Below are 21,988 nucleotides of genomic sequence, written 5' to 3'. Positions count from 1 at the left end.
GGCTAAGTGAAGAAAAACAATGAAAGATAATACAAACCAAACAACAATTCGATATTAACAATATCAAATTAAGCCTAACAAAATTCCAGCATTTTATTATTGGCTTTTGACAGCGTTTTTGAATACTACTATAAACAGCGTAATTAAAAAAAATAAGCTAACAAAAGTCAATTATAAATAGACCCTTTTCACAAAGACGTAACTTAACGTCGGCCTTTTCGCAAAGCAGTGCATCATAACAGCCGCCTTGCAACAAACAACAAGAAGAAGAACTTCAGTTTTGCCTTCGCGTCGGAATTTACCAACAGTGAAAAAAACTGACAGAACAGTATTCAAGTAGGCCTATCACCTTCACTAACACAAAAGAAAAGAAAACCCACTAATCAAACAGGTACTGTTCAACGAAGAATTTGTATTCCTTAGCTTTGATCTTAAGCGAAATTGTTTCTGCAAGATGTTGTACATCATCTAGCAGTATTTGTGGCAGCTGTGCAAGGGAATTGGTAAACTCCCTTCTGAGGCGCTAGCGGAAGTAACGATATTCGCGGCAGAACGCAAGATGCGTGTCGTCATGTGAAAAGGGCCCATTAACAAAAACATTTACCTCCTTTTTTCACAGTTTCCAATTTAATTTAATTTGAATAAACGTAAAAGATAAGATTAAATTAAATTCTTACCCATTTTAATAATTTTAATTAAATACGTGTTGAATACTGCAAAATACATCTCTCCTAATAGCATATTCGATTGTTGCGTATACCGAGCTGCAGCGGACACATTTAAACGACTTTACTTGGACCCTTGCGGCGCTGTCTCTTTAATTCCGCGTGGGTTATATACATGTTGCTGCTGATTGGGCTGACATTCTTGACACACCCATCAAACAAGAGAAAACGTATCTCAAACCCTGTTGCAAACCGTTTCCAGGAAAACGTTTCTCACCGGTTTGAGCTTGAACATGCCCCTGTTGTCAGGTTTTTGTTCACTGATAAAACATAATACAATTTAAAATCAGTACTCTATGCTTTTAGACATCATTTTATTTTGTAAACTTTTAAAATTAGTAAAATAATTTAAAATCACATTTTTTTATATTTTTCTCCAGTGCGGTCAACCCCGATATGGCACAGAAAATGAAAATCAGAGCATAATGTAACAATGTTTGTAAATGTTATGAATTAAATGTTAAACATTAAATGTTACTATTTTATTGGAGATCTCAGTGGTACAAGAGGACCCCTGTTAGCTACTTGTATTTAACATAACAAGAACACATAGGTTGAGAAATAATGATATGCACAAATAAATGGCGCAAAGGCAAATAAATGATAAGAAACATTGCAATATTTCATAAAAAATATAAGGATTATGAGTTTTGACTTTAAACTTAATTTAAGAATAAGGTAGGACAATCACATGTACAGTGAATCACTGCAGCTCGATATATGTGCACCGATCTGTGTAGCTTTCACTGATAAATCCCAGGCCTTTAATCATCCATATTTCGAGATTTTTTGTTGTTGTTTTTTGTTCACGGACTGTGATACTCAGAACCCAACTGGAATTTAAATCAAGTCCCTGAATAGGGAAGGATTGCTCTTGGTGCCAGGGTCCCAGTAACCCGAACTTTCAATAGACCAGCCAGTTGTATAAACACATGACAAGAATGTCATAATGACATTCACAGACCTGTCATATATTTCCCAGTGATATCTCTCTGGCACAGATCTGATAATCTCCTTAAATAGAAAAAAACGGACTGTTTACTTCATAATCTCTGTGATCCAGAGCTATCCTGAAGATTTATTTTTACATTATGATCATCAAATATTTGAGGTGGATTTCTGTAGATGCTACTTCTCAAGCAATGTTTCGTCTTGTGCTCCGTTTCCTCCGATGTTTGGTTTTTGTAATGTCTGTGTTATGGCCTAAGAGAACTTTGCCTGGGCTGTTCTTGTGAATGTCTGGAGCCGCCCACACTGCCGTCTGGTTGCCAGATGTACTGTATTTCTCTTCACCCCCTAAGGGTTAGAACCGTTATCCTGTCACTCTAAGAAGGGAACCAGAGAGACATTGAGCAAGGTAGAGCAGAAAAGAGAATTTGACAACAGGACAACTTCGATGGTGGGAAATCTTAGTCGAGCTGGAACAAAAGGCTTTTTATATTTTAAGGATACTGCTGGCAACAGCAGAGCAAGTTTGTTTTGACTGGATTTACATATAAAGAGCCCTTAACTTTCTGAAGCTGAGATGCAAAAACCCAAGGATGTCAGCACACGCGGCACAGACGTGAGACCGTAAGCAGTTTCTTTAATGGTCTATTACAGAGATGCTGTCCATTTTGGACGTGATTTTTTAGTATAGGTAACATGTTTTCAAAGAGAGAAAGTTCCAACCACTCGTTCGTTTGTTAGTGTTTTATAACCAATTTTATTACGTGTTGCATGTGTTGATGTTCAAGGAAAAGGAAATTGAATCTCTGTGGTCTCACCCCTCAACACAAAGCACATCTATATCTTTTCATCAAAGCCATTCGGGAAATTACCTAATAATAAGAAACTAACATGTCTGGAGTTTACTATTATGACAATTGAGATTCATTACAGCTCTGTGCAGATTATAGGTGTAAGCGCCAGTGGAACATCCCAGGCTGTCCCGCTTACACAACACGCTGATCACCAAGGTAACGGCATGGCTGAGGACAGGCACTCACTACAGTCACTGAGCATTCGCAAAAGCAAAGCTAAGTCCATCATCACAAACAAGGTGGCCCCTGTTGTCATCACGTAAGTGCAACCTGATTCTTTTTAAAACAGACATAAGGACTCTTGTATGCACAAAATGTCACACATGTGTGCTAATATGTGACAAATGCACTGAGCAAAAACATCAGCATCTTCATATTGCAAAAAGGTTTTAATTCATTTTTTATCTCTTCTAAACCAAATATATTAACTGACTGGGTTTTAATAAATGGCATTAAACAAATATATTCATGGAAATAATTAAGAAACCATTCCAGTCAGTATCTGTAAGTCAAAACCATCAGCAATGTGAAAACTGACAGCATGACAAGACACAGGAAAACTGTGATAAACTTCTGTTTTCGTTGTTCCTAAATGCATGTACAAGTATTGTTGTATTGATTCAAAGTGAATATGAATAGTTTTCTCTGCAGTATTTGGGGTCTGAAAAAATACAGAGCATATTTTCTGTTATTCTGTTATATTATATTCTGTTGTTTTTCCTGTTTTTATTTTCTGTAAATAGAAACAATGTTTTATTTTATTTGGGATGATACGTATTGTTAGTAGTTCACAGAATGAAGCAAGATGGTAATTTTACCTCAACACATTCCTATAAATAGTAAATTCAGAAATTTTTTTAATAATTTTGAAATCTTAATTTTGTGTGGCTGTATAATACGATTCATCTCCATACAGATATAACTGCAGGGAAGAGTTTCAGATTCATGACAAGATCCAATCTGCCAATTATTCATTGGGGAGGATATCTGACATGTTGCCTGAGCACTATCTAGTGCTGGTAAGTTTGTTTTAACAGAAATTTATTTTGACATATTTGGCATTTTTGACAATTATTTGATATAAAAATGTATTACTGACCCCGAAATGTAGATCAATGAATGAAAAGTTCTTGTCATGAACATTAATTTGTTTTATGAGTTTGCTCTATTTTGCCCAGGGGGAGTTTTTTATGGTACAGGATGTATACAATAGAGCTGATGTCTTAAATACTACAAAAAGCTGCGGGGCCCCCAACTTCCGCAAAGTGAAGGGAAACTACTCACTCTTTGGAATGGGTCAACCAAGCCTCAGTGGTTTCAAACAGGTCCTCCAGAGATTGCAGAATGACAAGTATGAGGTCCGTGAAGATTTACATTTTTAGTAGAATGGAAAGAAACTGCTTGTTGGTGTAATGCATGTCCCCCACGAGAAAATTAGTTCTCTTTGCTGTTTAAGCAATATACACATTTTCCTTTTATAAACATATGGCTAACGGGCATTAAAACACATGAAAAACTCCACAATGGTAATGCGGTGTGTTCTACATTGATGATCAGATTAATAACATTCCCACAAAACATTTGAACAGGAGGTCATCTTCATCTGTGTGAGGGAGGAGCCAGTAGTCTTCTTTCATTTAGATGAAGACTTCATTCCATACACTCCCAGAAGAAGAGAAAACCTCCATGAGAACCTGCACGACCTGGACAAGGGGCTTAGTGCAGTACAAATGGAGCTCTCCATCCAGAGAGAGGTCAGTTTAAGAGACGGCAAGCCTTATTTCATGTAAGCAGAACTAGATTGGCTAACACTAATCAGCGGATCGCTTGCCATCCTTTTAAGGTAAAGTGTAGACAGAGGTCAGAGCATCTGTTCTATGTCAGTTTTTAATTCTTTGGTATATTTAATATATTTTTTCCAGTTGTGCGACTTGGCCAAATTGAGTGAAAATATGCTCTTTGTCTATAATGACATTGAGCACTTCAAAGATGAACCTCAGCGTATTCAAATTCTGTCAGAGGAGGACATTTACACCACTGAGGAGGTCTACAAAAGACCACTTTTCAGTCAACCATTGCACAGGTAATTGCTCATTAAAGTACAATATAAGCAGAACAAACTAAACTGTTTACGGTGAAATACACTGTATATTGTTTAATCACTTTGATGAATTCAGAAATTATAGGCTACCACTCCCTATGGAAGGAGCACCTCTGGAGGAGATATTTGATGAGTTTGTTAGGATACTCAGGGTAAGATCTATCTATCTATCTATCTATCTATCTATCTATCTATCTATCTATCTATCTATCTATCTATCTATCTATCTATCTATCTATCTATCTATCTATCTATCTATCTATCTATCTATCTATCTATCTATCTATCTATCTATCTATCTATCTATCTATCTATCTATCTATCTATCTATCTATCTATCTATCTATCTATCTATCTATCTATCTATCTATCTATCTATCTATCTATCTATCTATCTATCTATCTATCTATCTATCTATCTATCTATCTATCTATCTATCTATCTATCTATCTATCTATCTATCTATCTATCTATCTATCTATCTATCTATCTATCTATCTATCTATCTATCTATCTATCTATCTATCTATCTATCTATCTATCTATCTATCTATCTCTCTCTCTCTCTCTCTCTCTCTCTCTCTCTCTCTCTCTCTCTCTCTCTCTCTCTCTCTCTCTCTCTCTCTCTCTCTCTCTCTCTCTCTCCGACCGACCGACCGACCGACCGACCGACCGACCGACCGACCGACCGACCGACCGACCGACCGACCGACCGACCGACCGACCGACCGACCGACCGACCGACCGACCGACCTACCTACCTACCTACCTACCTACCTACCTACCTACCTACCTACCTACCTACCTACCTACCTACCTACCTACCTACCTACCTACCTACCTACCTACCTACCTACCTACCTACCTACCTACCTACCTACCTACCTACCTACCTACCTACCTACCTACCTACCTACCTACCTACCTACCTACCTACCTACCTACCTACCTACCTACCTACCTACCTACCTACCTACCTACCTACCTACCTACCTACCTACCTACCTACCTACCTACCTACCTACCTACCTACCTACCTACCTACCTACCTACCTACCTACCTACCTACCTACCTATCTACCTATCTACCTATCTATCTATCTATCTATCTATCTATCTATCTAGGCGTGTGCCAAATCAGAAACAAAACATAGAAAATATAATAAGTGTGAAGAGTTGTCCTTGTCTCCTATACATTTCCCCCTTACTTTGCTGAAGTTTAAAGTAACTTAATGTGAGAATAGCTTCATGTGAGCTCTGTTTTATTTATGCCCCAAGAACCCAGAAAGTTTGACTGAGCTCTTGTCAGTGAACCTTATTTTCATTTGAAAACCCACTCTAAAAAAGGTTGGGTTATTTCAACCCATCGTTGGGTCATAAATGCACAATTATAAATTAACCTATGCTGGGTTTACCCTTTTTTTAAACATGTTTTACAGTGTAATACTGTAACACAGACATACACTTACAAATGTTAACTTATGACCATCAAACATGACCTTATAATCAGAAAATTGCAAAGTATTTTTAGGTTCTTCATGTGTTCCATATTGAGTTAATCTTTTTCAATTTTCTTCCCCTTTTATCGAAATACTTGTACGTAAGCAGACTTTAAATCACACTTTGCCTATATTAGCCTTTCCCACACTGATACATCTACCTCTCTGTCATATGCAGGAGAACCCAAACCTCTCTGTGATGAGGGATACCTCTAGACCACTGCCTGCACTGCTCTTCAGCTGCCAAGTGGGGGTGGGACGTACCAATCTTGGCTTAATCTTGGGTGCCTTAGTCTTACATCACCTGCAGGTGGCATCACAAAACCCCAGGTGCGTACAGTAGTTATGTTAGGTATCCAATTCCTGTTTTCCTTTTTAAAGAAGACCATTTCTTGTTAATTACTTAGGTTCTACTGTAAATAATAATATGATTTGAAGGTCAAATTAATTTGTACTTAAACGCACATCTCTACAGGAGTGAGGAAGTGCAGAACATTAAACACGAATTGGATTTCAAAGTGATTCAGTTGCTAATCGATCGCATACCGAAAGGTCAACAGGTCCTCAAAGAGGTTAGAATTTGTTTGTGTTTATGTAAACTAATGATTCAAGTAAACAGTGGCACATTATCCTAATGCAGGCTTTTATTCTTACCACAATAGAATGTACTCTTTTTAAACACAGTATACCAATGATTTATATAAATATATGCCATAGGTTGATGATGCTATTGCCATGTGTTCAGAGATGCATAACATAAAAGATGCTGTGTATGAAAACAAACTAAAGCTGGAAGGCATTGGAGAAGATTACCAGATTCAAGTGAGTCTCAGCGTTTATTATATTTATGTAAAATGAAATTCTTATTAAGTGACATTTAATAATATTGTTTTTTCCAGGAAAGCAGCACAAAGGGGTATTTCCTGCAACAAACATTGCAGAGTCTTGAGCGTTACCTTTACCTGATAGTATTCAATGCTTATCTTCACGATCAGGTATTTCTTGCTATCTCGTATAGAAACGCATTGACAGTGTTTCCTATTATTTTAACATTCCTTGTCTTGCTTCATCTTAGTTTCCACAGTCATTTCCCCAGAGCTTCAGTAAATGGATGTGTATGAATGCTTGGATCTACAGACTGTTGGTCAACGTGAATAGTTTGGAGTCCTCGGCACCAGCCAGCCTTTTAACCGATGGGATCAGAGTGTTGGTGAGGGATTAGGTGCAAAAATACAGGGCATAAATATTCTAACAGATTACACTGGTAAAAATGTCAAAGATGTGTGTGGGGTAGTTGACAAATATGCTAAACATGTGTCCTTTGGTGTGATATAGCAAAGAATTATTATGTTATTAATATTTCTTTTCATAATGTAAAATATTATAGGAAAGATTTATCTTCGTTGTTACCCATGTGCAATAACACCATTTTTTATTTTTTTTTAACAGAAATGCTTGGAATTAAAAAAAATTTAAGATAACAGCACAGGTCGGGTCTACCTTAAAATTAGACGTTCTCGTCTATCTCTTATCAAAGGCGAATAGTGTTTCTTTGCAGATTCTTCTCAACATTGCACACTTTGTATAGGCATGAACATAATAACATCAATTTCTCTAAAAGGTATCCAGCGAGTTTTTAGTAACAGATCTTCTCAGTACATCCAAGAACATGAAAGTGGCCAATTTCAGGCGCGTTTCCAAAATGGCTCTCTATGGTACAGGCCAGCCATGCTCTGAGGTAAACGCATTCTGAGGCACTTTTAAGATGGATATGTGCAGCACAATCTTCTAAACCACGGCTGTCTGTTAGGTCTGATAAAAACGAATCAAAGCTTATTTTTGTCCTCAGGCGCTTTCTGTCGTGTTGTCCTACCTGACGGACCACAGACGTGGGCATTGTGGTATTCTCTGGATTAATTTACAAGAGGAGCTAGCTTTGGAGGGAAATGGACAAATGTTCACACCGAGAGAGCCAGGCTATTTGGAACAGCCCATTTCGGTGTGGGTTCAACACCCACGTCAGCTTCAGGTGTATTGAGCTAGATCATTTGTGTTTCTTGACTATTGCATCATATCAGGACCTAATGGCCTTCAGAATATCTTGTACATTGTCAATTCTATTAAAAGGTCAATCTGAATTCATCTCTAACATGGTTAAAGACCTGTTTCACAGTGCAAACATAAGCAGTTTTTATATATTTATGCGCATACAACACTTTCTATTTTGACTGAATCCAGGTGATTTAAACAGTTTATATCTTCACTTTGGGCTTTGAGTTCTATGTAGATTATTACACTTTAAATGTCAATTTAATGGCCCTTCACATGTAAATTAGTTTTCTCGACCACTAGGTTTGGAGTATTTCTCAACTGGACACTTTCAATAAAAAATTTATAATTCATAGCTGTAATTAATGTGTAAAATGTATTGCAGCCTCACTTCATGTAAAAATTGGTTACTCGGCAAATACTTTGTAAATGGAAAAGCACAATGGATGCAACCTTTTGCAGTTTTGCTGCTAGGCAGCTATATTTATATATATATTATAAGGTATGAGAAAGTATTAGAGGGACATAAGATTACAGGTAAAATGGCTTTTAAGTAAACTTTCTCTATGAGAATTGCTGCTGTGATCTACAAATCAGAACCAGGGGCTGTATTTGGTCTAAAGGAACTGGAGCTGGCGATGAAAGAGAACATCTTGAGGTCTGAGAAGTGGCTGGAGGTGATTACAGAGCAAGAAAAACAGATGAGGATGCTAAGCAGTTGTCAAACCATAGAAGAGCTCTTTATCCAACAGAAAAGCATCTATCCAGATCTCACCTACCAGCGGATACCTCTATCTGAATGCTGTGCACCTAAAGAAGAGGCAAGTCAAAACACTATCATGTGGCAAATCTAAAACCTTAATGTTGAATGATGTCTCTCTTCCAAAGGTATTTGATCGGTTGTTGGAGGCCATGAAAAGCAGTCTGGCTAATGACCCCTGCTGTGCTTTTGTCTTCAACTGTCTTGATGGGAAAGACAGAACTACCGCTGCCATGGCCATTGCCACGCTCACCCTGTGGCACGTTAATGTGAGATTTTTTCTGCTGTTGGCTGTTTGAGTTTAAATAAAAGAATCCACCCTTGTGACACTGATAGCTAGAAGAGCAGTGTCTTAACTGAGCTCATGTAAGTTTCATAAACTCATAACACGACCCTGTTTCTGCAGAGCTTTCCAGAGTGTGAAGATGAAGAGATTGTCAGTGTCCCAGATGCCAAGTACACCAAAGGAGAATTTGAGGTACACTTTGAAGGTCATATTTCTCCTTTAATGGCCTGCAATTGCAAGTTCATAAATATATTATTGGGTTCAATTATGTTTATTAATAACTCTTTATTCCAAAGTGTTATATTAAATATTATATAAAATGTGACACACAAACATATGACATGACACGACATGGCATGGCATGGCATTGCATAGCATAACATAAGTGATATTTTCTGTAACAAACACTGCAGAGTCTTGAGGGTTATACCTTTACATAACGTACCATAATAAGAAGGTGCAACTTTGCAAATGGGGTTTCTTTTATTTCAAAATCTTTGTATTGTGTTTCGCATCACATCACACATCTATGTATTTTTCATCTGGGTTTTTGCTTATTTTCAATTTGCAACAAATAATTCATCCCCACTTGTGCACAAATTGTGTTGTACTAAAACTGTTTAAAAAAAACAAAAAAGCCACTACCTCCATTCAACTCTGTTATGTGAAAGCATGTTAATAAACTAATCTACATATATATTTTTTGATGTTTCTGGAAAAGTGATGTTTATTAAGAAGTGCTGATATTCTTGTGTCATCCAAGCTGGTTACAAACCCCAAAACAAAGCTGCTTTGGCCTATGACCCATATTTGTCTATCCACTGTATGTGTTCAGGTGGTGATGCAGGTCGTGAGGCTCTTACCTAATGGCCATCATGTAAAGAGAGAAGTGGACACGGCTCTGGATATTGTTAGCGAGACAATGACCCCTATGCATTACCATTTACGGGAAATCATCATATCCACTTACAGACAGGTTGGCAGAAAAACATGTCATTGAAACACGGCTTGATAAATGAGCAGAGAGAACTCAAAGAAACTGCTTTGAAAATTTTACGAATATTTATGAGGCTAGGAGACATTTGGAAGTGTGCTCGGATATACTGGTACAGCTCATTTAGAGCAAGCCACCATGATATAACATTGGTATGAGAGCTCGTACACAAACAGAACAAAGCAGAGGACAGCATGTGCTGTGACCATACGGGACCTTTGATGAGCATCAAAGACTTCCAGCTCTGTTTGATAGCCCTTTTTAAAGATAAAGAGTTCTAGAAGTTCCTTTACTAATAATTAATGATGAAAAGGCGATACAACTTCTCAGCTAATGAAAGGCATTTTGTTTGGAAGCAAATAGCAATAAAGATCAACAATGCATTTTGCTAATCGCAGGCTTAGATATACTGTAAGCAAGAGCTGGTTGCATCTTGCCGTTCTGAAATTGAACTTAACATTTTCTATATGACTCTAAACTTAATTGGAAAACAATATGACAAAACAGTAAATCCAGCAATGTGCACTTTGTTCTAAATGCCATTTGAGCCCTGCTGAGTAAATCTTGGCAACAATTTAGCTTTAACGCTACGCATGCTTACAATATCAGTATTTTTAACTTCCTACAAGGCATGCATATCAAAGTTCACATAGAAATGATAACAATCTAAAGTAATAAACCGATGACTGTGTTTGCCAAGCAAGAAGAATAGCAGTTTACTAGAATTTATTTTCTCTTTAGATCAAGACTGCAAAATCTGAGGCTGATGCTCATTGGCTGCGGTTAAGAAGTCTGCAGTACCTCGAGCGCTACATTTATCTAATTTTGTTCAACTGCTACCTCCATCTAGAGAAAAGAGACTCCTGGAGGCGATCCTTCAGTCAGTGGATGCATCAGGTGCGAGCCTCACATCACTGATTGTAGGCTTATACGATTTCTATAGATAGAGCAAATACTGTCCACCTCTAAAGTCTGAAAAAAATTTTAATATCTCATGAAAGCACAGGATTATTGACAGATGCACACATGAAATCTACAAATTTAGGTTTGGATTAATAAAGTATCTGTTTCCATTGTGGTTTCCAAAAGATTAATTAAAATCCAACTTAATGTTTTCTTTCAATATCTTGTAAAATATGTCGTTTGATTAAGACTTAATCACGTCCATTTTATAATAACATCACTACATTTTCAATATTTTACATAAATCACATTGGTAAATTAGAGCTATACTGATATGCTGTATAAAGTACAAATACTCTCAGTGGAACAAACTTTATTCTTTATTGTACATTTATTTTATTTTTGTACTCCTATATTGCCTTTTGATAAAAATTAACTCATCAGCCAGGGTCACCCTGGTATACATTTAATCTTAGTTTTAAGGGGAGAAATAGAATACAAGGACCGTATGTTGAGACTGTATGATGAATGTATGTTTTAGAAGAAGCATTTCATCCAAAAAAAATTATAGTAAACATTGTGAGAACAAACACAGGCTTCTGGATCAAGGTGGCTTGCACAAGGAACAATGGTTATAGTGTGTGAATGTCTGTAATTTTCTGTTTCCTGGATATTCTCGACCTTTTCTCAGCAGTCCAATGGCTCAACCACTTCTTGCTCTGCTCCAGGTGTTCCTTTGCCTAGACTGAGCATTCCTCTTTTCTCAGATATATGACAAAAAATACCGACTAAACTCGGGTGGAGAAGCACTTTATAGGCTTTTATAAAAGCTCGCCATTGTACATTTTCTGGATTGTAAAGCAGACAGAAAATAGATCAGCTGGAAATTTTACCAAGGCCTTAAATGCATTTTCTTCATCATTGCATCTGGAACATAAGAACATTACTTACAATGAATATAGTAAGCCCTTATATTCAGAAATCTTCCACTAAAGCAGTGTTGTATCAATTATTATTTTCTTTTAATATTGCAGGTAGCAGCTAAAGCTGGCATCTATGCCATTCTTAACCACCTGGGCTTTTCTGAGTTCGAGAACCCCGAAGACTCTCTGATGGCCAGGCTGCGTTTCCGCTGGCTCCCTCACACTGTCCAGTCTATTCCCATGAGAGGGGAACTTATTTAGAAAGACACAGTGGGCCAAGCTGACTACATATTGAGTCACATTCTTTTTTATAATAAGCATTTTCATTCTATTTTATACTCTCTTGATGGATTTGTTTGCTGTTAAAAATAGAGAAGCACAACCATACCTACACATAAAGAAGTCTCTGCAAAATAAATTTACATCTGATCCGTTGTAGATTCAGTGAAACGTCATGTGCCTTGTAGAAGCTGTAACTCATTTACATCATAATGCACCGTCTGCAACATCCTTGTGTTGTTGAACCCTTGTGTTATGTTTGTTGGCAATATTGTAGCACATCTGACTGAGGCTGACGTTTTCTAGCCAAACATAAAAATTCACCTCAGCTTCAATTTATATTTTAAGGTTATTTTTAACTTTTCAATTGTCAAATATTTATTTATTTATTTATTGCCGGCATTCCATAAACTAAAGGACACCAACAAGTTCCTACAATCTCTGCTACATCTTACATCAGCCCTATGCATTTTGGGGTTTGGTTGTCAACCAGTGAAAGTTGATGTGAAATTAATTCCCTGAAAAATTTGATGTTGTTAAAATAAGCTCCACTTCCACTGTCCACTATTGACACATTTAGTGACTAGGGTGCATTGTGACTTGTGTCTATGTATGTCATAACACAGAAGGAATCATTAAATTTTTATTGAGAGGGTTTGTCAGAATAGGCACCAAGCAATGTAGAATATTGTTGATGTTGCTACACCTGTTATTGTTGTTGGTTACAAATAATCACAAGGATACAGTTATTTTATTGGTGCTCCATGAACTATTATAATAAACATTACCGAGTCTCTCCGGCCATATTTGAGTTTGAGGGATACATTGCCATTTCAAAAATCAACCCAAGCCCCCTTAGAAAATGCTTTGTATTTTAGTATTTAGGGCAGTGTTTCATAATTTATATTATCATCATAACTGTTTGAGTGAAAAGTAGAACAATTAATTGTGTATCTTATTGGAAGCATGATCTTATACTGGCATGGACTGTTATATAAAACCTGGTACAAAACCCTGTATTAGGTTTACAAGCTCCAGAAATAATGGCTGTAAATGAGAAATCTTTTGGCATTTTTTTATTCAAAAGTTATAATATCATCATAACATCAAAAGCAAACCAGACCATAATAAACTAGATAGACTCTTGTATGTTATCTGGGATGCAATATATGTTCCTTTGAGCTGCAGTTCTTAAGGATCATTGAAACTAATGAGATCATTTTTTTCAGATGAATCATTTCTTTTTATGTGCCCACATCTCTGTAGTCTAACTATTTCTTTTGTATGATTTAATTTTATCATGCCGATTATAGGTAACGACAGCAGACAGTTATGATATTCAACCGTGTTAAACAATGAAAAGCTCTTCTGAACTGAAGTCCACATGTGCACTTTGATCTCAGATTTGCTCAAAGGCAGAATACATGTACAACTTGCACTGTTACCGCAAATTAAATTAATTGATAAAATGAATATATGAGCAGCACTTTTTTATTATTTGTTTCTTTTATTGTAGCTCCATTGAGGATTAGTCACATTGCAGCTGCCAGCAATGTTATGATTCACATTATCCTTAGAGAGCACAGCAGTCCCTTGAGTTTAAAATGTCTTCTCATCAGTACCAGTTTGTTGATATAGGATTGAATAGTTGCCTGAGGTAAATTGCTCATTATTTTATTATTTTATCTGTTTACATTCAATAAAAGCAGTAGCTTTAATGCATATTTATAACACACTCGTAGCGTTTTAGATTGGTTTTAATGTATCATTTTATTCAGATAATGTTTAGTCTACCCATGGGTTATTCATCTGAAATCACAGATTGGTTTTCCGTTGCTGTATTTTGTGTCATAAGAGCACTTTTGGCGCAGGCAAACCAAAATATATAGTAGACACAAACACATGTCTGTCTATCTTTATTTATCTTGTACAAAAGTACAAAGACAAATACTCTCCTTATGCAGTCTAATGCGAAGCTTGCTGAGAACTGTCAATCTGCTGGTCACCTCTATCCATGTCAGATAGTTAAGAGGATTCCATCTATCATTTCTTTCAATGCACTTTAATATGCTTGCTTAATGCAGTATGTCGATTATAAAAGTTGCCTTATTACTATGTAATATGATATTAATAAAACTAATTCTAGAAATCAATTCTAAAATATTTATAAAAATGTATAGCCTATATGTAGAGTGTAGACGTAAAGTGGGCTATATGTATTAATTATAATTCATTGTGGTCCACCATGTGTCAGATGTCTTCCACCCTAAAATTCTAGCTTAGCCCCTCTAAATAAATGTGAGGAATAACTGTACAGATATTCAAGGATTATATAAGGGCTATTTAAATTAATCAAACAGTAATTTCCTTTTCTATTTATAAATAAAAAAATCGATGTTATCTTTTTAAATAGCCTATGGTACATAGCACGGTCATTGTATGAATCATTATTTGTATACGTAACATTTTGTCATCTGTGATTTTACTAAAAGTGTAATCAAGTGAAAGATTTTACATAACATAATATGGGTGCTTCCTCTGAGCACATGGCTGCATCTAAATACCTAAAGAGTTGCCTACCTAGCCGCATTATTGGCCATCGTGTCTTGTTTGCTGTATGACGCTCAAACATGCTGTCTGAGGCAGATCTGTTGGTTTCGAGACACAGCCAATGTGATTTCTGAAGTTCAGGAGAGATGCTGCTCTTGCAGTGTTTAGAGACCATCAGCAAACACGCAGCTTCCAGGTTCATTCTGTGAGGCTGCATACTTTGATTTTTTCCCGGCACATTTAAGGATCAAACCTACACATGGGTGATACGAAGATAACTCCTGAAGTGTTAGAGCAACTGCTGCAGTTTTACAACCTTACTCGCCAGGAGTTTATTGACACGTACAAGATTCAACCACTGGTGTACACACCCGAGTTACCGTCCAGCGCCAAAATTGTATTTGTAATAGTGTACATGGTTATTTTTCTTCTCGCTCTTATCGGTAACAGTTTGGTGGTCTACATTGTGTTGCGAAAGCGCGGTATTCAAACTGCCACAAACATTTTCATCTGTTCTCTCGCCGTCAGCGACCTTCTCATATGTTTCTTCTGCATCCCGTTCACTTTATTGCAGAATATCTCCTCTGAGTGGTTCGGCGGTAAGTCTAACCTTGCCTACCTAAGAAATGTCTTATTAAACAAAGTTTTGAGATGTCTCATGTTTGATATGCGCAATGGGATTTATTTAATTGTTGTGAATTGCACACGCAGGCTGTGTATAGACTATCAAGACCACCCAACAATCACGGTGGTCTTAAAACAACATTTAAGTCTTTGGTGGGACTTTTGGTGAATGGTTTAAACAACTTTTTATATAAATCTATATTTTTTATATTTCATTTCCTGGGGCATTGGGGCTTAAATAGTTTGTTTGATAAGAATAAACAAAGAATGTTTTGAACATCCCATGCTTAGGTTAATGGTATTGTGTGTCTGACTTTATCTTGACAGTCTACAACAAACCAAATAAATACGTTTAAAATAATTAGTTTATTTTAGTCTGTTTTTTTGTATAGATTTGGCAGGCATATGCTTCTCTGCAAATTTTCAAGGTTTTCCAAGTCTAGGCATTTTGAATTTTGAATGAAACAGCATGGAACTACACTCAATACATTTCATCTAACAGTGTCACTTAAGTCTCTTAAGTTACATTTAAGATATTTTAAGTATTACGTTGGAAACCACCATAGCCAAACTTACTGTCAATCTTTGTATTAAAAGATTTGTCTAATATTTTTGAGAAAAATTATACTTCAGAGGTTAAGTTATTGATTAAATATCATTATTTTGTGTTATTTTGTAGGTGTGTTGGTTTGTAAAACCATCCCTTTTGTCCAGACCACTGCTATAGTAACTGGTATTCTTACTATGACCTGTATTGCTGTGGAGAGATACCAGGGCATTGTGCATCCTCTGAAAATTAAAAGACAGTGCACCCCACAAAGAGCCTACAGAATGCTGGGTTAGATAATTTTTATACATTAAAGATTTATTTTCATATGGAGATTTAATCATTTGACATGATTTGCATTTTGCTGCTTAATATAACAGCGATGTTTTCATCATGTTAGGGGTCGTCTGGATTGCAGCCATGACAGTTGGATCCCCAATGCTGTTTGTGCAACAACTGGATGTACTCAAGCATGATTTATTTACCCCTAATATTCAATTTTAACTTTCTCCTGTTGTGAATATCAATTTGTATCCAGTCACCGTATTCATGTTCTGTGAATTATTTGGGTATAGTGTTTATTAACACAGTATGCCTGAGGATTTGTCCATGGGATTGACTGAGTCTCCAAACATTTAGCTGCATGAAAGCTCTAATGATGTTCTGGTCCAGAGAATATAACTCGCATAGCATTTTTTTATGTATTCTATGTATTCATATTATGCATATTCCTCAAACACACATCTGGCCCAGTTAATATGCTGCATCTGTTTCTCTCTTTCTCTGTGCACAGGTGAAATATGATTTCCTGTATGAGCACCATCATGTATGCTGTCAGGAATACTGGAGCTCAAGTGCACATAGAAAGCAGTATGCTACATTTATTCTAGTGTTCCTTTTCCTTCTGCCCCTTGGAGCCATGCTGCTAATCTACACCAGAATAGGGATTAAACTCTGGATTTGCAAACAAGTAGGGGACTCCTCAGTCCTAAATACTATGAATCACAGGGAGGTCAGCAAAATATCCAGGTAACTATTCATGGATCAATTATAAGCATTTTCAATCTTAACTGTCTCGATGTATAATAAATTCGTATGACTTTGGTGCAAATGATTGTTACATTGCATCTCTGCTAGTCAAACACTCAATCCTCTCTCCTCATTGGCATAGAAAGAAGCGACGAGCGATCAAGATGATGGTCACTATTGTTGTTTTGTTTACTGTCTGCTGGGCACCTTTTCATACAGTTCACATGCTGTTTGAGTACAGTAAGCAAATACTTACAAATATATGAGTGTGTACACTACTGTCTGTGACTCCCGTCAACTGAATCAAACTTTATTGTTTCTAGGTTACCTGGGCAAGAAATATGATGAGATCACCGTCAATATGATTATTGCCGTCACACAGGCCATAGGGTTTTCAAATTCTTTCAACAATCCTATTATATATGCTTTCATGAATGAAAACTTTCAGAAGAACTGCATGTCCACCATTTTCCTCTGCATTAGGAGGTCTGGTCACCGTGTGGATGTGAATGACAAATCAAATGTGCACTTTTCAAAATCTCCCAGACAGGAAGAAGACATCTTTGTCATGCCCAGGATACATATAGTTGATCAGGTGGCATCTGCAAGGTCCAACACGCAGGCATCTCTATCCTTTCTGGAGGAGAGGATTTCTGCTGAGGACAGTACAATACATGCAAGATGTATAAGAGATTGATCTCATATATAATAACATTACCTCAAAAGGCATAAAAACCATGGCAAACAATTAAACGTGCATTTTATTGATGAGTAAGGTGGTGCCTACAAGTCCACAATTTCTGTATCTGGCAATTATTTTGATCATTTTTAATAAAATCAATATTCAAATACACCACTTTTTTATTGTTTGTGTGAGACATTGTCCCTTCAAAGTAAAATATTCTACAAGGAATGTGTGATAGTGCTCGAAACTATAGAAAAATGTAATTCACATGGATAATTGCATGAATACATATCTGTGTTAGAATTGAAAAGTCTATTTGAGAAAAAACTCTTTTATAAAACGTTTTTAAAAAGTTGAAATTGCTTTAAGAGATCTAGATTATTCGAGATGGTGCACGACTGACACCTAGCTGTAGAAAATATCCCATGCCGTTTACAACGTCCAATAGTTATTTTGTTGTTTATGTTTACCATACGATTTACATCGCTGACATAATGTAGTAGACAAGTGTAAGATTGAGATTTATACAAAGGTTATCTTAAAAAGCAAACATTTATTTGTGATTTAATTTAAACCGAAAAGTTGAATTTGTTCGACCGAGAAATTGTAATAACATTTTACTGCCCACAATTTACTTTAAGTTGTTCCATAAATCTATTGTTAATAAACATAATAATAATTTCGTATATTTGTGAGTATGAAAACGTTTTACATGCCGCGTTTCGCTCAGGCGCTTCCTCTTTTAGAACTCGGCTCAGGCATATTCTCGGGCAGCTACGGGTCTTACTTCCTTTTCCTCGTCCCTGAGCGAGCCGACGCCAAGATGGTGAGTTCAGTGTAGACAAATGATTCCGAAAATCTAATTTAATCTTCACCATCCAACAATTTTATATCCTTGTTGTCACCGTAAAACACGCAATAGCTTTATTATAATCGACACATGGCTTTATTGGGACGAACGTACATGACTATTATGTATATTTACGGAGGTACGCTAAACCAAGGTGTCTCGGTTCGTAACATCGTGCTGCCGTCAAGTATTGGCAAAAAGTAAAAATACCTACATCATGCAATTGTCCCTGTAAAATATATTGGAGAGATATAAACCGAAGTCTACCGCAGAGGTCCCAATAATAGGCTTTGAGCTCAGAGAGCTAATACAGCTAACTGTTAAATGCTAACTTATCAAGCGTATTCACACCTGTACGAGATGGGTTCGTATTTCTAGTGTGAACATATTAGTTAACCCTTTTTATTACTAATTACAGTTGCTTGCTTTGTGTTTGTGTATTAAAGTGTATGTTGAGGGTTCCTCCTGTCCTGGGTTGCCAAATAATGTTTTGGGAAGAAATGGCATGTTTAGAAGCTGAGCTACAGTCTAGCTCCTAACATACATGCTTGTCAATATTCAACTGAACCCGTAGTTTTGTTTGCATGATTTGATTTAACACTGCTGAATTTGGGATATTGTCAGAACCAATCACCACGATTCTTGCGTGTGTCTTTTTGCAGAATGACACCGTCACTGTCAGGACCAGAAAGTTTATGACAAACCGACTGCTTCAGAGGAAGCAAATGGTAAGTGTGTGGCGAATAGCGGCTGATTGAAATCTACAGTGGTCGTCCACTTTTTAACATGCATTTGCTCTTCATGTTTTTGTTTTAGGTTTGTGATGTCTTGCATCCAGGCAGAGCAACAGTCCCAAAGACTGAGATCAGGGAAAAACTTGCCAAAATGTACAAAACCACCCCAGATGTGGTGTTCGTCTTCGGCTTCAAAACTCAGTTTGGCGGTGGCAAGACAACAGGGTTTGCGATGGTTTACGACTCTCTGGACTACGCCAAGAAAAATGAGCCCAAATACAGGCTGCAGAGGGTAGGCCACTGACTGATCATTTTCTTTTGAATCCTTTGATGACTTCCAGCACTAGCTAGTAATGCTATGGTGACCCTTACAAATTCAAGTTGATGTACAATGCTTGACTTGGCATATATTGTTTCTTTTTAGCATGGTCTGTATGAAAGGAAAAAGACATCCAGAAAACAGCGCAAGGAACGCAAGAACAGAATGAAGAAAGTTAGAGGAATCAAGAAAGCCTCTGTTGGTGCTTCTGGCAAGAAGGTAATATTTGCTAGAACTCAGTTTCTGCCTCAGTCTCATTTATTGTTTTGGCTGTCCATAGATCTTTTGTTTTAATATATATTTTAATATATATAATTTGTCTCCTTTTGTCAAATGTACATCTGGACTGTAGAAGGTAAATTCTTTCACTAGTAGACTAACTGCTGTGGAAGGAGAGTCTGGAGTGATCTGTAAAGTTATCTCCAACCATCTAGTTGCAATGTTGATTGCCAATGCAATTGAACATTATGTGGTTGTGTGCTGTATATATATATATATATATATATATATATGGCTTGGTTAGAAGTAATTCATTAGCGATGTATATATTATATATCTCATACTACTAATGGTAGAAATGGTAATGGTAAAAGACCACATAGTGGTCCATTACATCTAATTTATAATCCTGTAACTGTCCCGTAGACCTACGGAGTATGGTTTACATTCCCAGCATGTAATTCCGTATTACAGGGAGGTTTTAGATTTAACAGTTCAAAGATCTCATTTTTTTTTTCAATCTTTTGCCCTCTTCCCTGATGTTTACAGAAGTGAGAGAAATTAGATTTCAGGAGAAGGTAGAGTGGAAAGCGGCATGGTGTGCTGATGTGATCCACTTTAACCGATTACTTAAATAAGTGCTATGCATGTTAAACCCCAATGCAAAGGAACTTGTATTTCTAACTTTGATGAAAGATCAGTTTTCTTGTGTAGAACTTCTATTGTTCTACATATTAGTCCATAATAAACCACTACTAATTTATAGCATGCTGTGTGGTTAGTATTCACTTGTTTGAGATGAACTTGCCTCTATACTGCATGTCTGCAAGTGTGACAGTCCCCACTGGAATATTCAGAACAGTCTGTTCCTTACCCTGTTGAGTCTTTTAAGTGAGCGGTTAAGATATAAAATAATCTGGAGTTTTGTGTTGGTAGATCCGTATGTCTGTAATAGTTCTCCTTTACATTTAGTCTCAGAACAGGCGCCTTTATCCAAAAAAATTGAGCCATTAGTGCAACAAAATAACAGCAATGCATTGGTGCATTAAAACTATTCTCCCCCTACAACAATATACGAAGCTCGTGTAGTTTGATATTCTGTAATGTAATTCTCACAAATTCTCTTTTCTTTGCTCTTACAGTAAGATCTTCAGGAAAGACCATCATCCTGGAAATGTTCTTGTACATTGTCAACAAATAAATTCTTTAAAAAATGGATTAAGGTCTATTTTGCTTGAATTTCTTACAGAAGTTCTGTGGAATTTCCAACACACTTAAACTGCATCTCACAATATATTTCTGGTTGCGTGCTAGATTAACTAAGTGTTAATTGTTCACACAATATAATTATGCAAAAGTATCATTAGGCTTTTTAAGTGTTAAGTGTAATATTTCAGTGACAAACTAGTAATGTTATACTGAATACTATTCCAAAAAGAAAGTGTTCTGATTTAGCAGTGTTTTAATGTGTGAAGATCTTTATAGATTTACTTGGACTAACAGCAGAGCAAAATCAATGGTTGGCCAATGTTTCTTCTTGAAGGCACCAAGTTCATCTTGTGTTAATCAAGCACTTGCAGTCTTTTATTACTGTACTCATTTATTTGATGCCCTTAATTTCACATTTGCCGGTCATGTTTGTTTTTCTGCCCATGTCATTAATTTGCAAAAGATGTCCCCTGACCTGTTCATGGTCTGACTCCTGATGGAAAACGGAAAAATGGCTTGACAGTGATGTGCAAATGATGTCTTCAGGGCTCCACATGTTACCAAAGTAACCTGGCGTCCTGCGTGCACAGAGCTGTGTGTTGGCCTGGTTGTTTGATTCATAAAGCACTACAAGCAGGAGGGGGCAATCTGAGTTTTTGTGTTTCTTACTCAGGGCTTTGCATTTCTCAGAGGAATAATTTATTGATAACACACAGGTGCATTGCAAATATGGCGCTAAGCATGCACTGATCTCAGCAACATGCTTAGCAATATCGTTTTGCATTATGTAACACTCCATATTGAATAACTTTGTTCGTTATGAAACTGCAAATCTACCCAAAAAACGTAGCAAGTTTCGTTTGATAATTAAAAAAAAAGATGCACTTGAAATTATACTGT

At 36.7% G+C, this 21,988-nt stretch overlaps 3 protein-coding genes across 3 annotated transcripts; all 3 read left to right on the top strand.

Moving 5' to 3' along the window:
* Nucleotides 1-205: 205 nt before the first annotated feature.
* On the top strand, nucleotides 206-12,496 carry pald1b (phosphatase domain containing paladin 1b). Its single transcript, XM_079472593.1, has 20 exons — nucleotides 206-391; nucleotides 2,617-2,786; nucleotides 3,444-3,546; nucleotides 3,706-3,885; nucleotides 4,117-4,281; nucleotides 4,450-4,610; nucleotides 4,705-4,780; nucleotides 6,307-6,458; nucleotides 6,604-6,700; nucleotides 6,846-6,950; nucleotides 7,028-7,123; nucleotides 7,204-7,338; nucleotides 7,750-7,866; nucleotides 7,978-8,157; nucleotides 8,801-8,998; nucleotides 9,066-9,206; nucleotides 9,344-9,415; nucleotides 10,059-10,199; nucleotides 10,959-11,114; nucleotides 12,155-12,496. The coding sequence occupies exons 2-20, from the start codon at nucleotides 2,692-2,694 to the stop codon at nucleotides 12,302-12,304; spliced, it is 2,520 nt and encodes an 839-aa protein (XP_079328719.1). The 5' UTR covers nucleotides 206-391; nucleotides 2,617-2,691; the 3' UTR covers nucleotides 12,305-12,496.
* A 2,635-nt stretch (nucleotides 12,497-15,131) lies between these two features.
* qrfpra (pyroglutamylated RFamide peptide receptor a) lies at nucleotides 15,132-17,769 on the top strand (the record flags this gene model as incomplete). The annotated part of the gene is made up of 6 exons (XM_079473436.1): nucleotides 15,132-15,471; nucleotides 16,176-16,334; nucleotides 16,444-16,505; nucleotides 16,837-17,072; nucleotides 17,215-17,312; nucleotides 17,396-17,769. 6 exons carry the CDS (start codon nucleotides 15,132-15,134, stop codon nucleotides 17,767-17,769), a joined length of 1,269 nt encoding a protein of 422 aa, XP_079329562.1.
* A 382-nt stretch (nucleotides 17,770-18,151) lies between these two features.
* Nucleotides 18,152-21,097, top strand: rps24 (ribosomal protein S24). Its single transcript, XM_079473735.1, has 5 exons — nucleotides 18,152-18,583; nucleotides 19,270-19,335; nucleotides 19,424-19,633; nucleotides 19,766-19,879; nucleotides 21,022-21,097. Exons 1-5 carry the CDS (start codon nucleotides 18,455-18,457, stop codon nucleotides 21,022-21,024), a joined length of 522 nt encoding a protein of 173 aa, XP_079329861.1. The 5' UTR covers nucleotides 18,152-18,454; the 3' UTR covers nucleotides 21,025-21,097.
* Nucleotides 21,098-21,988: the final 891 nt, after the last annotated feature.

This window comes from Barbatula barbatula, assembly GCF_947034865.1.
Source record: "Barbatula barbatula genome assembly, chromosome: 14".
NCBI lineage: Eukaryota > Metazoa > Chordata > Actinopteri > Cypriniformes > Nemacheilidae > Barbatula > Barbatula barbatula.
This window is presented reverse-complemented; position numbering and strand designations above follow the sequence as displayed.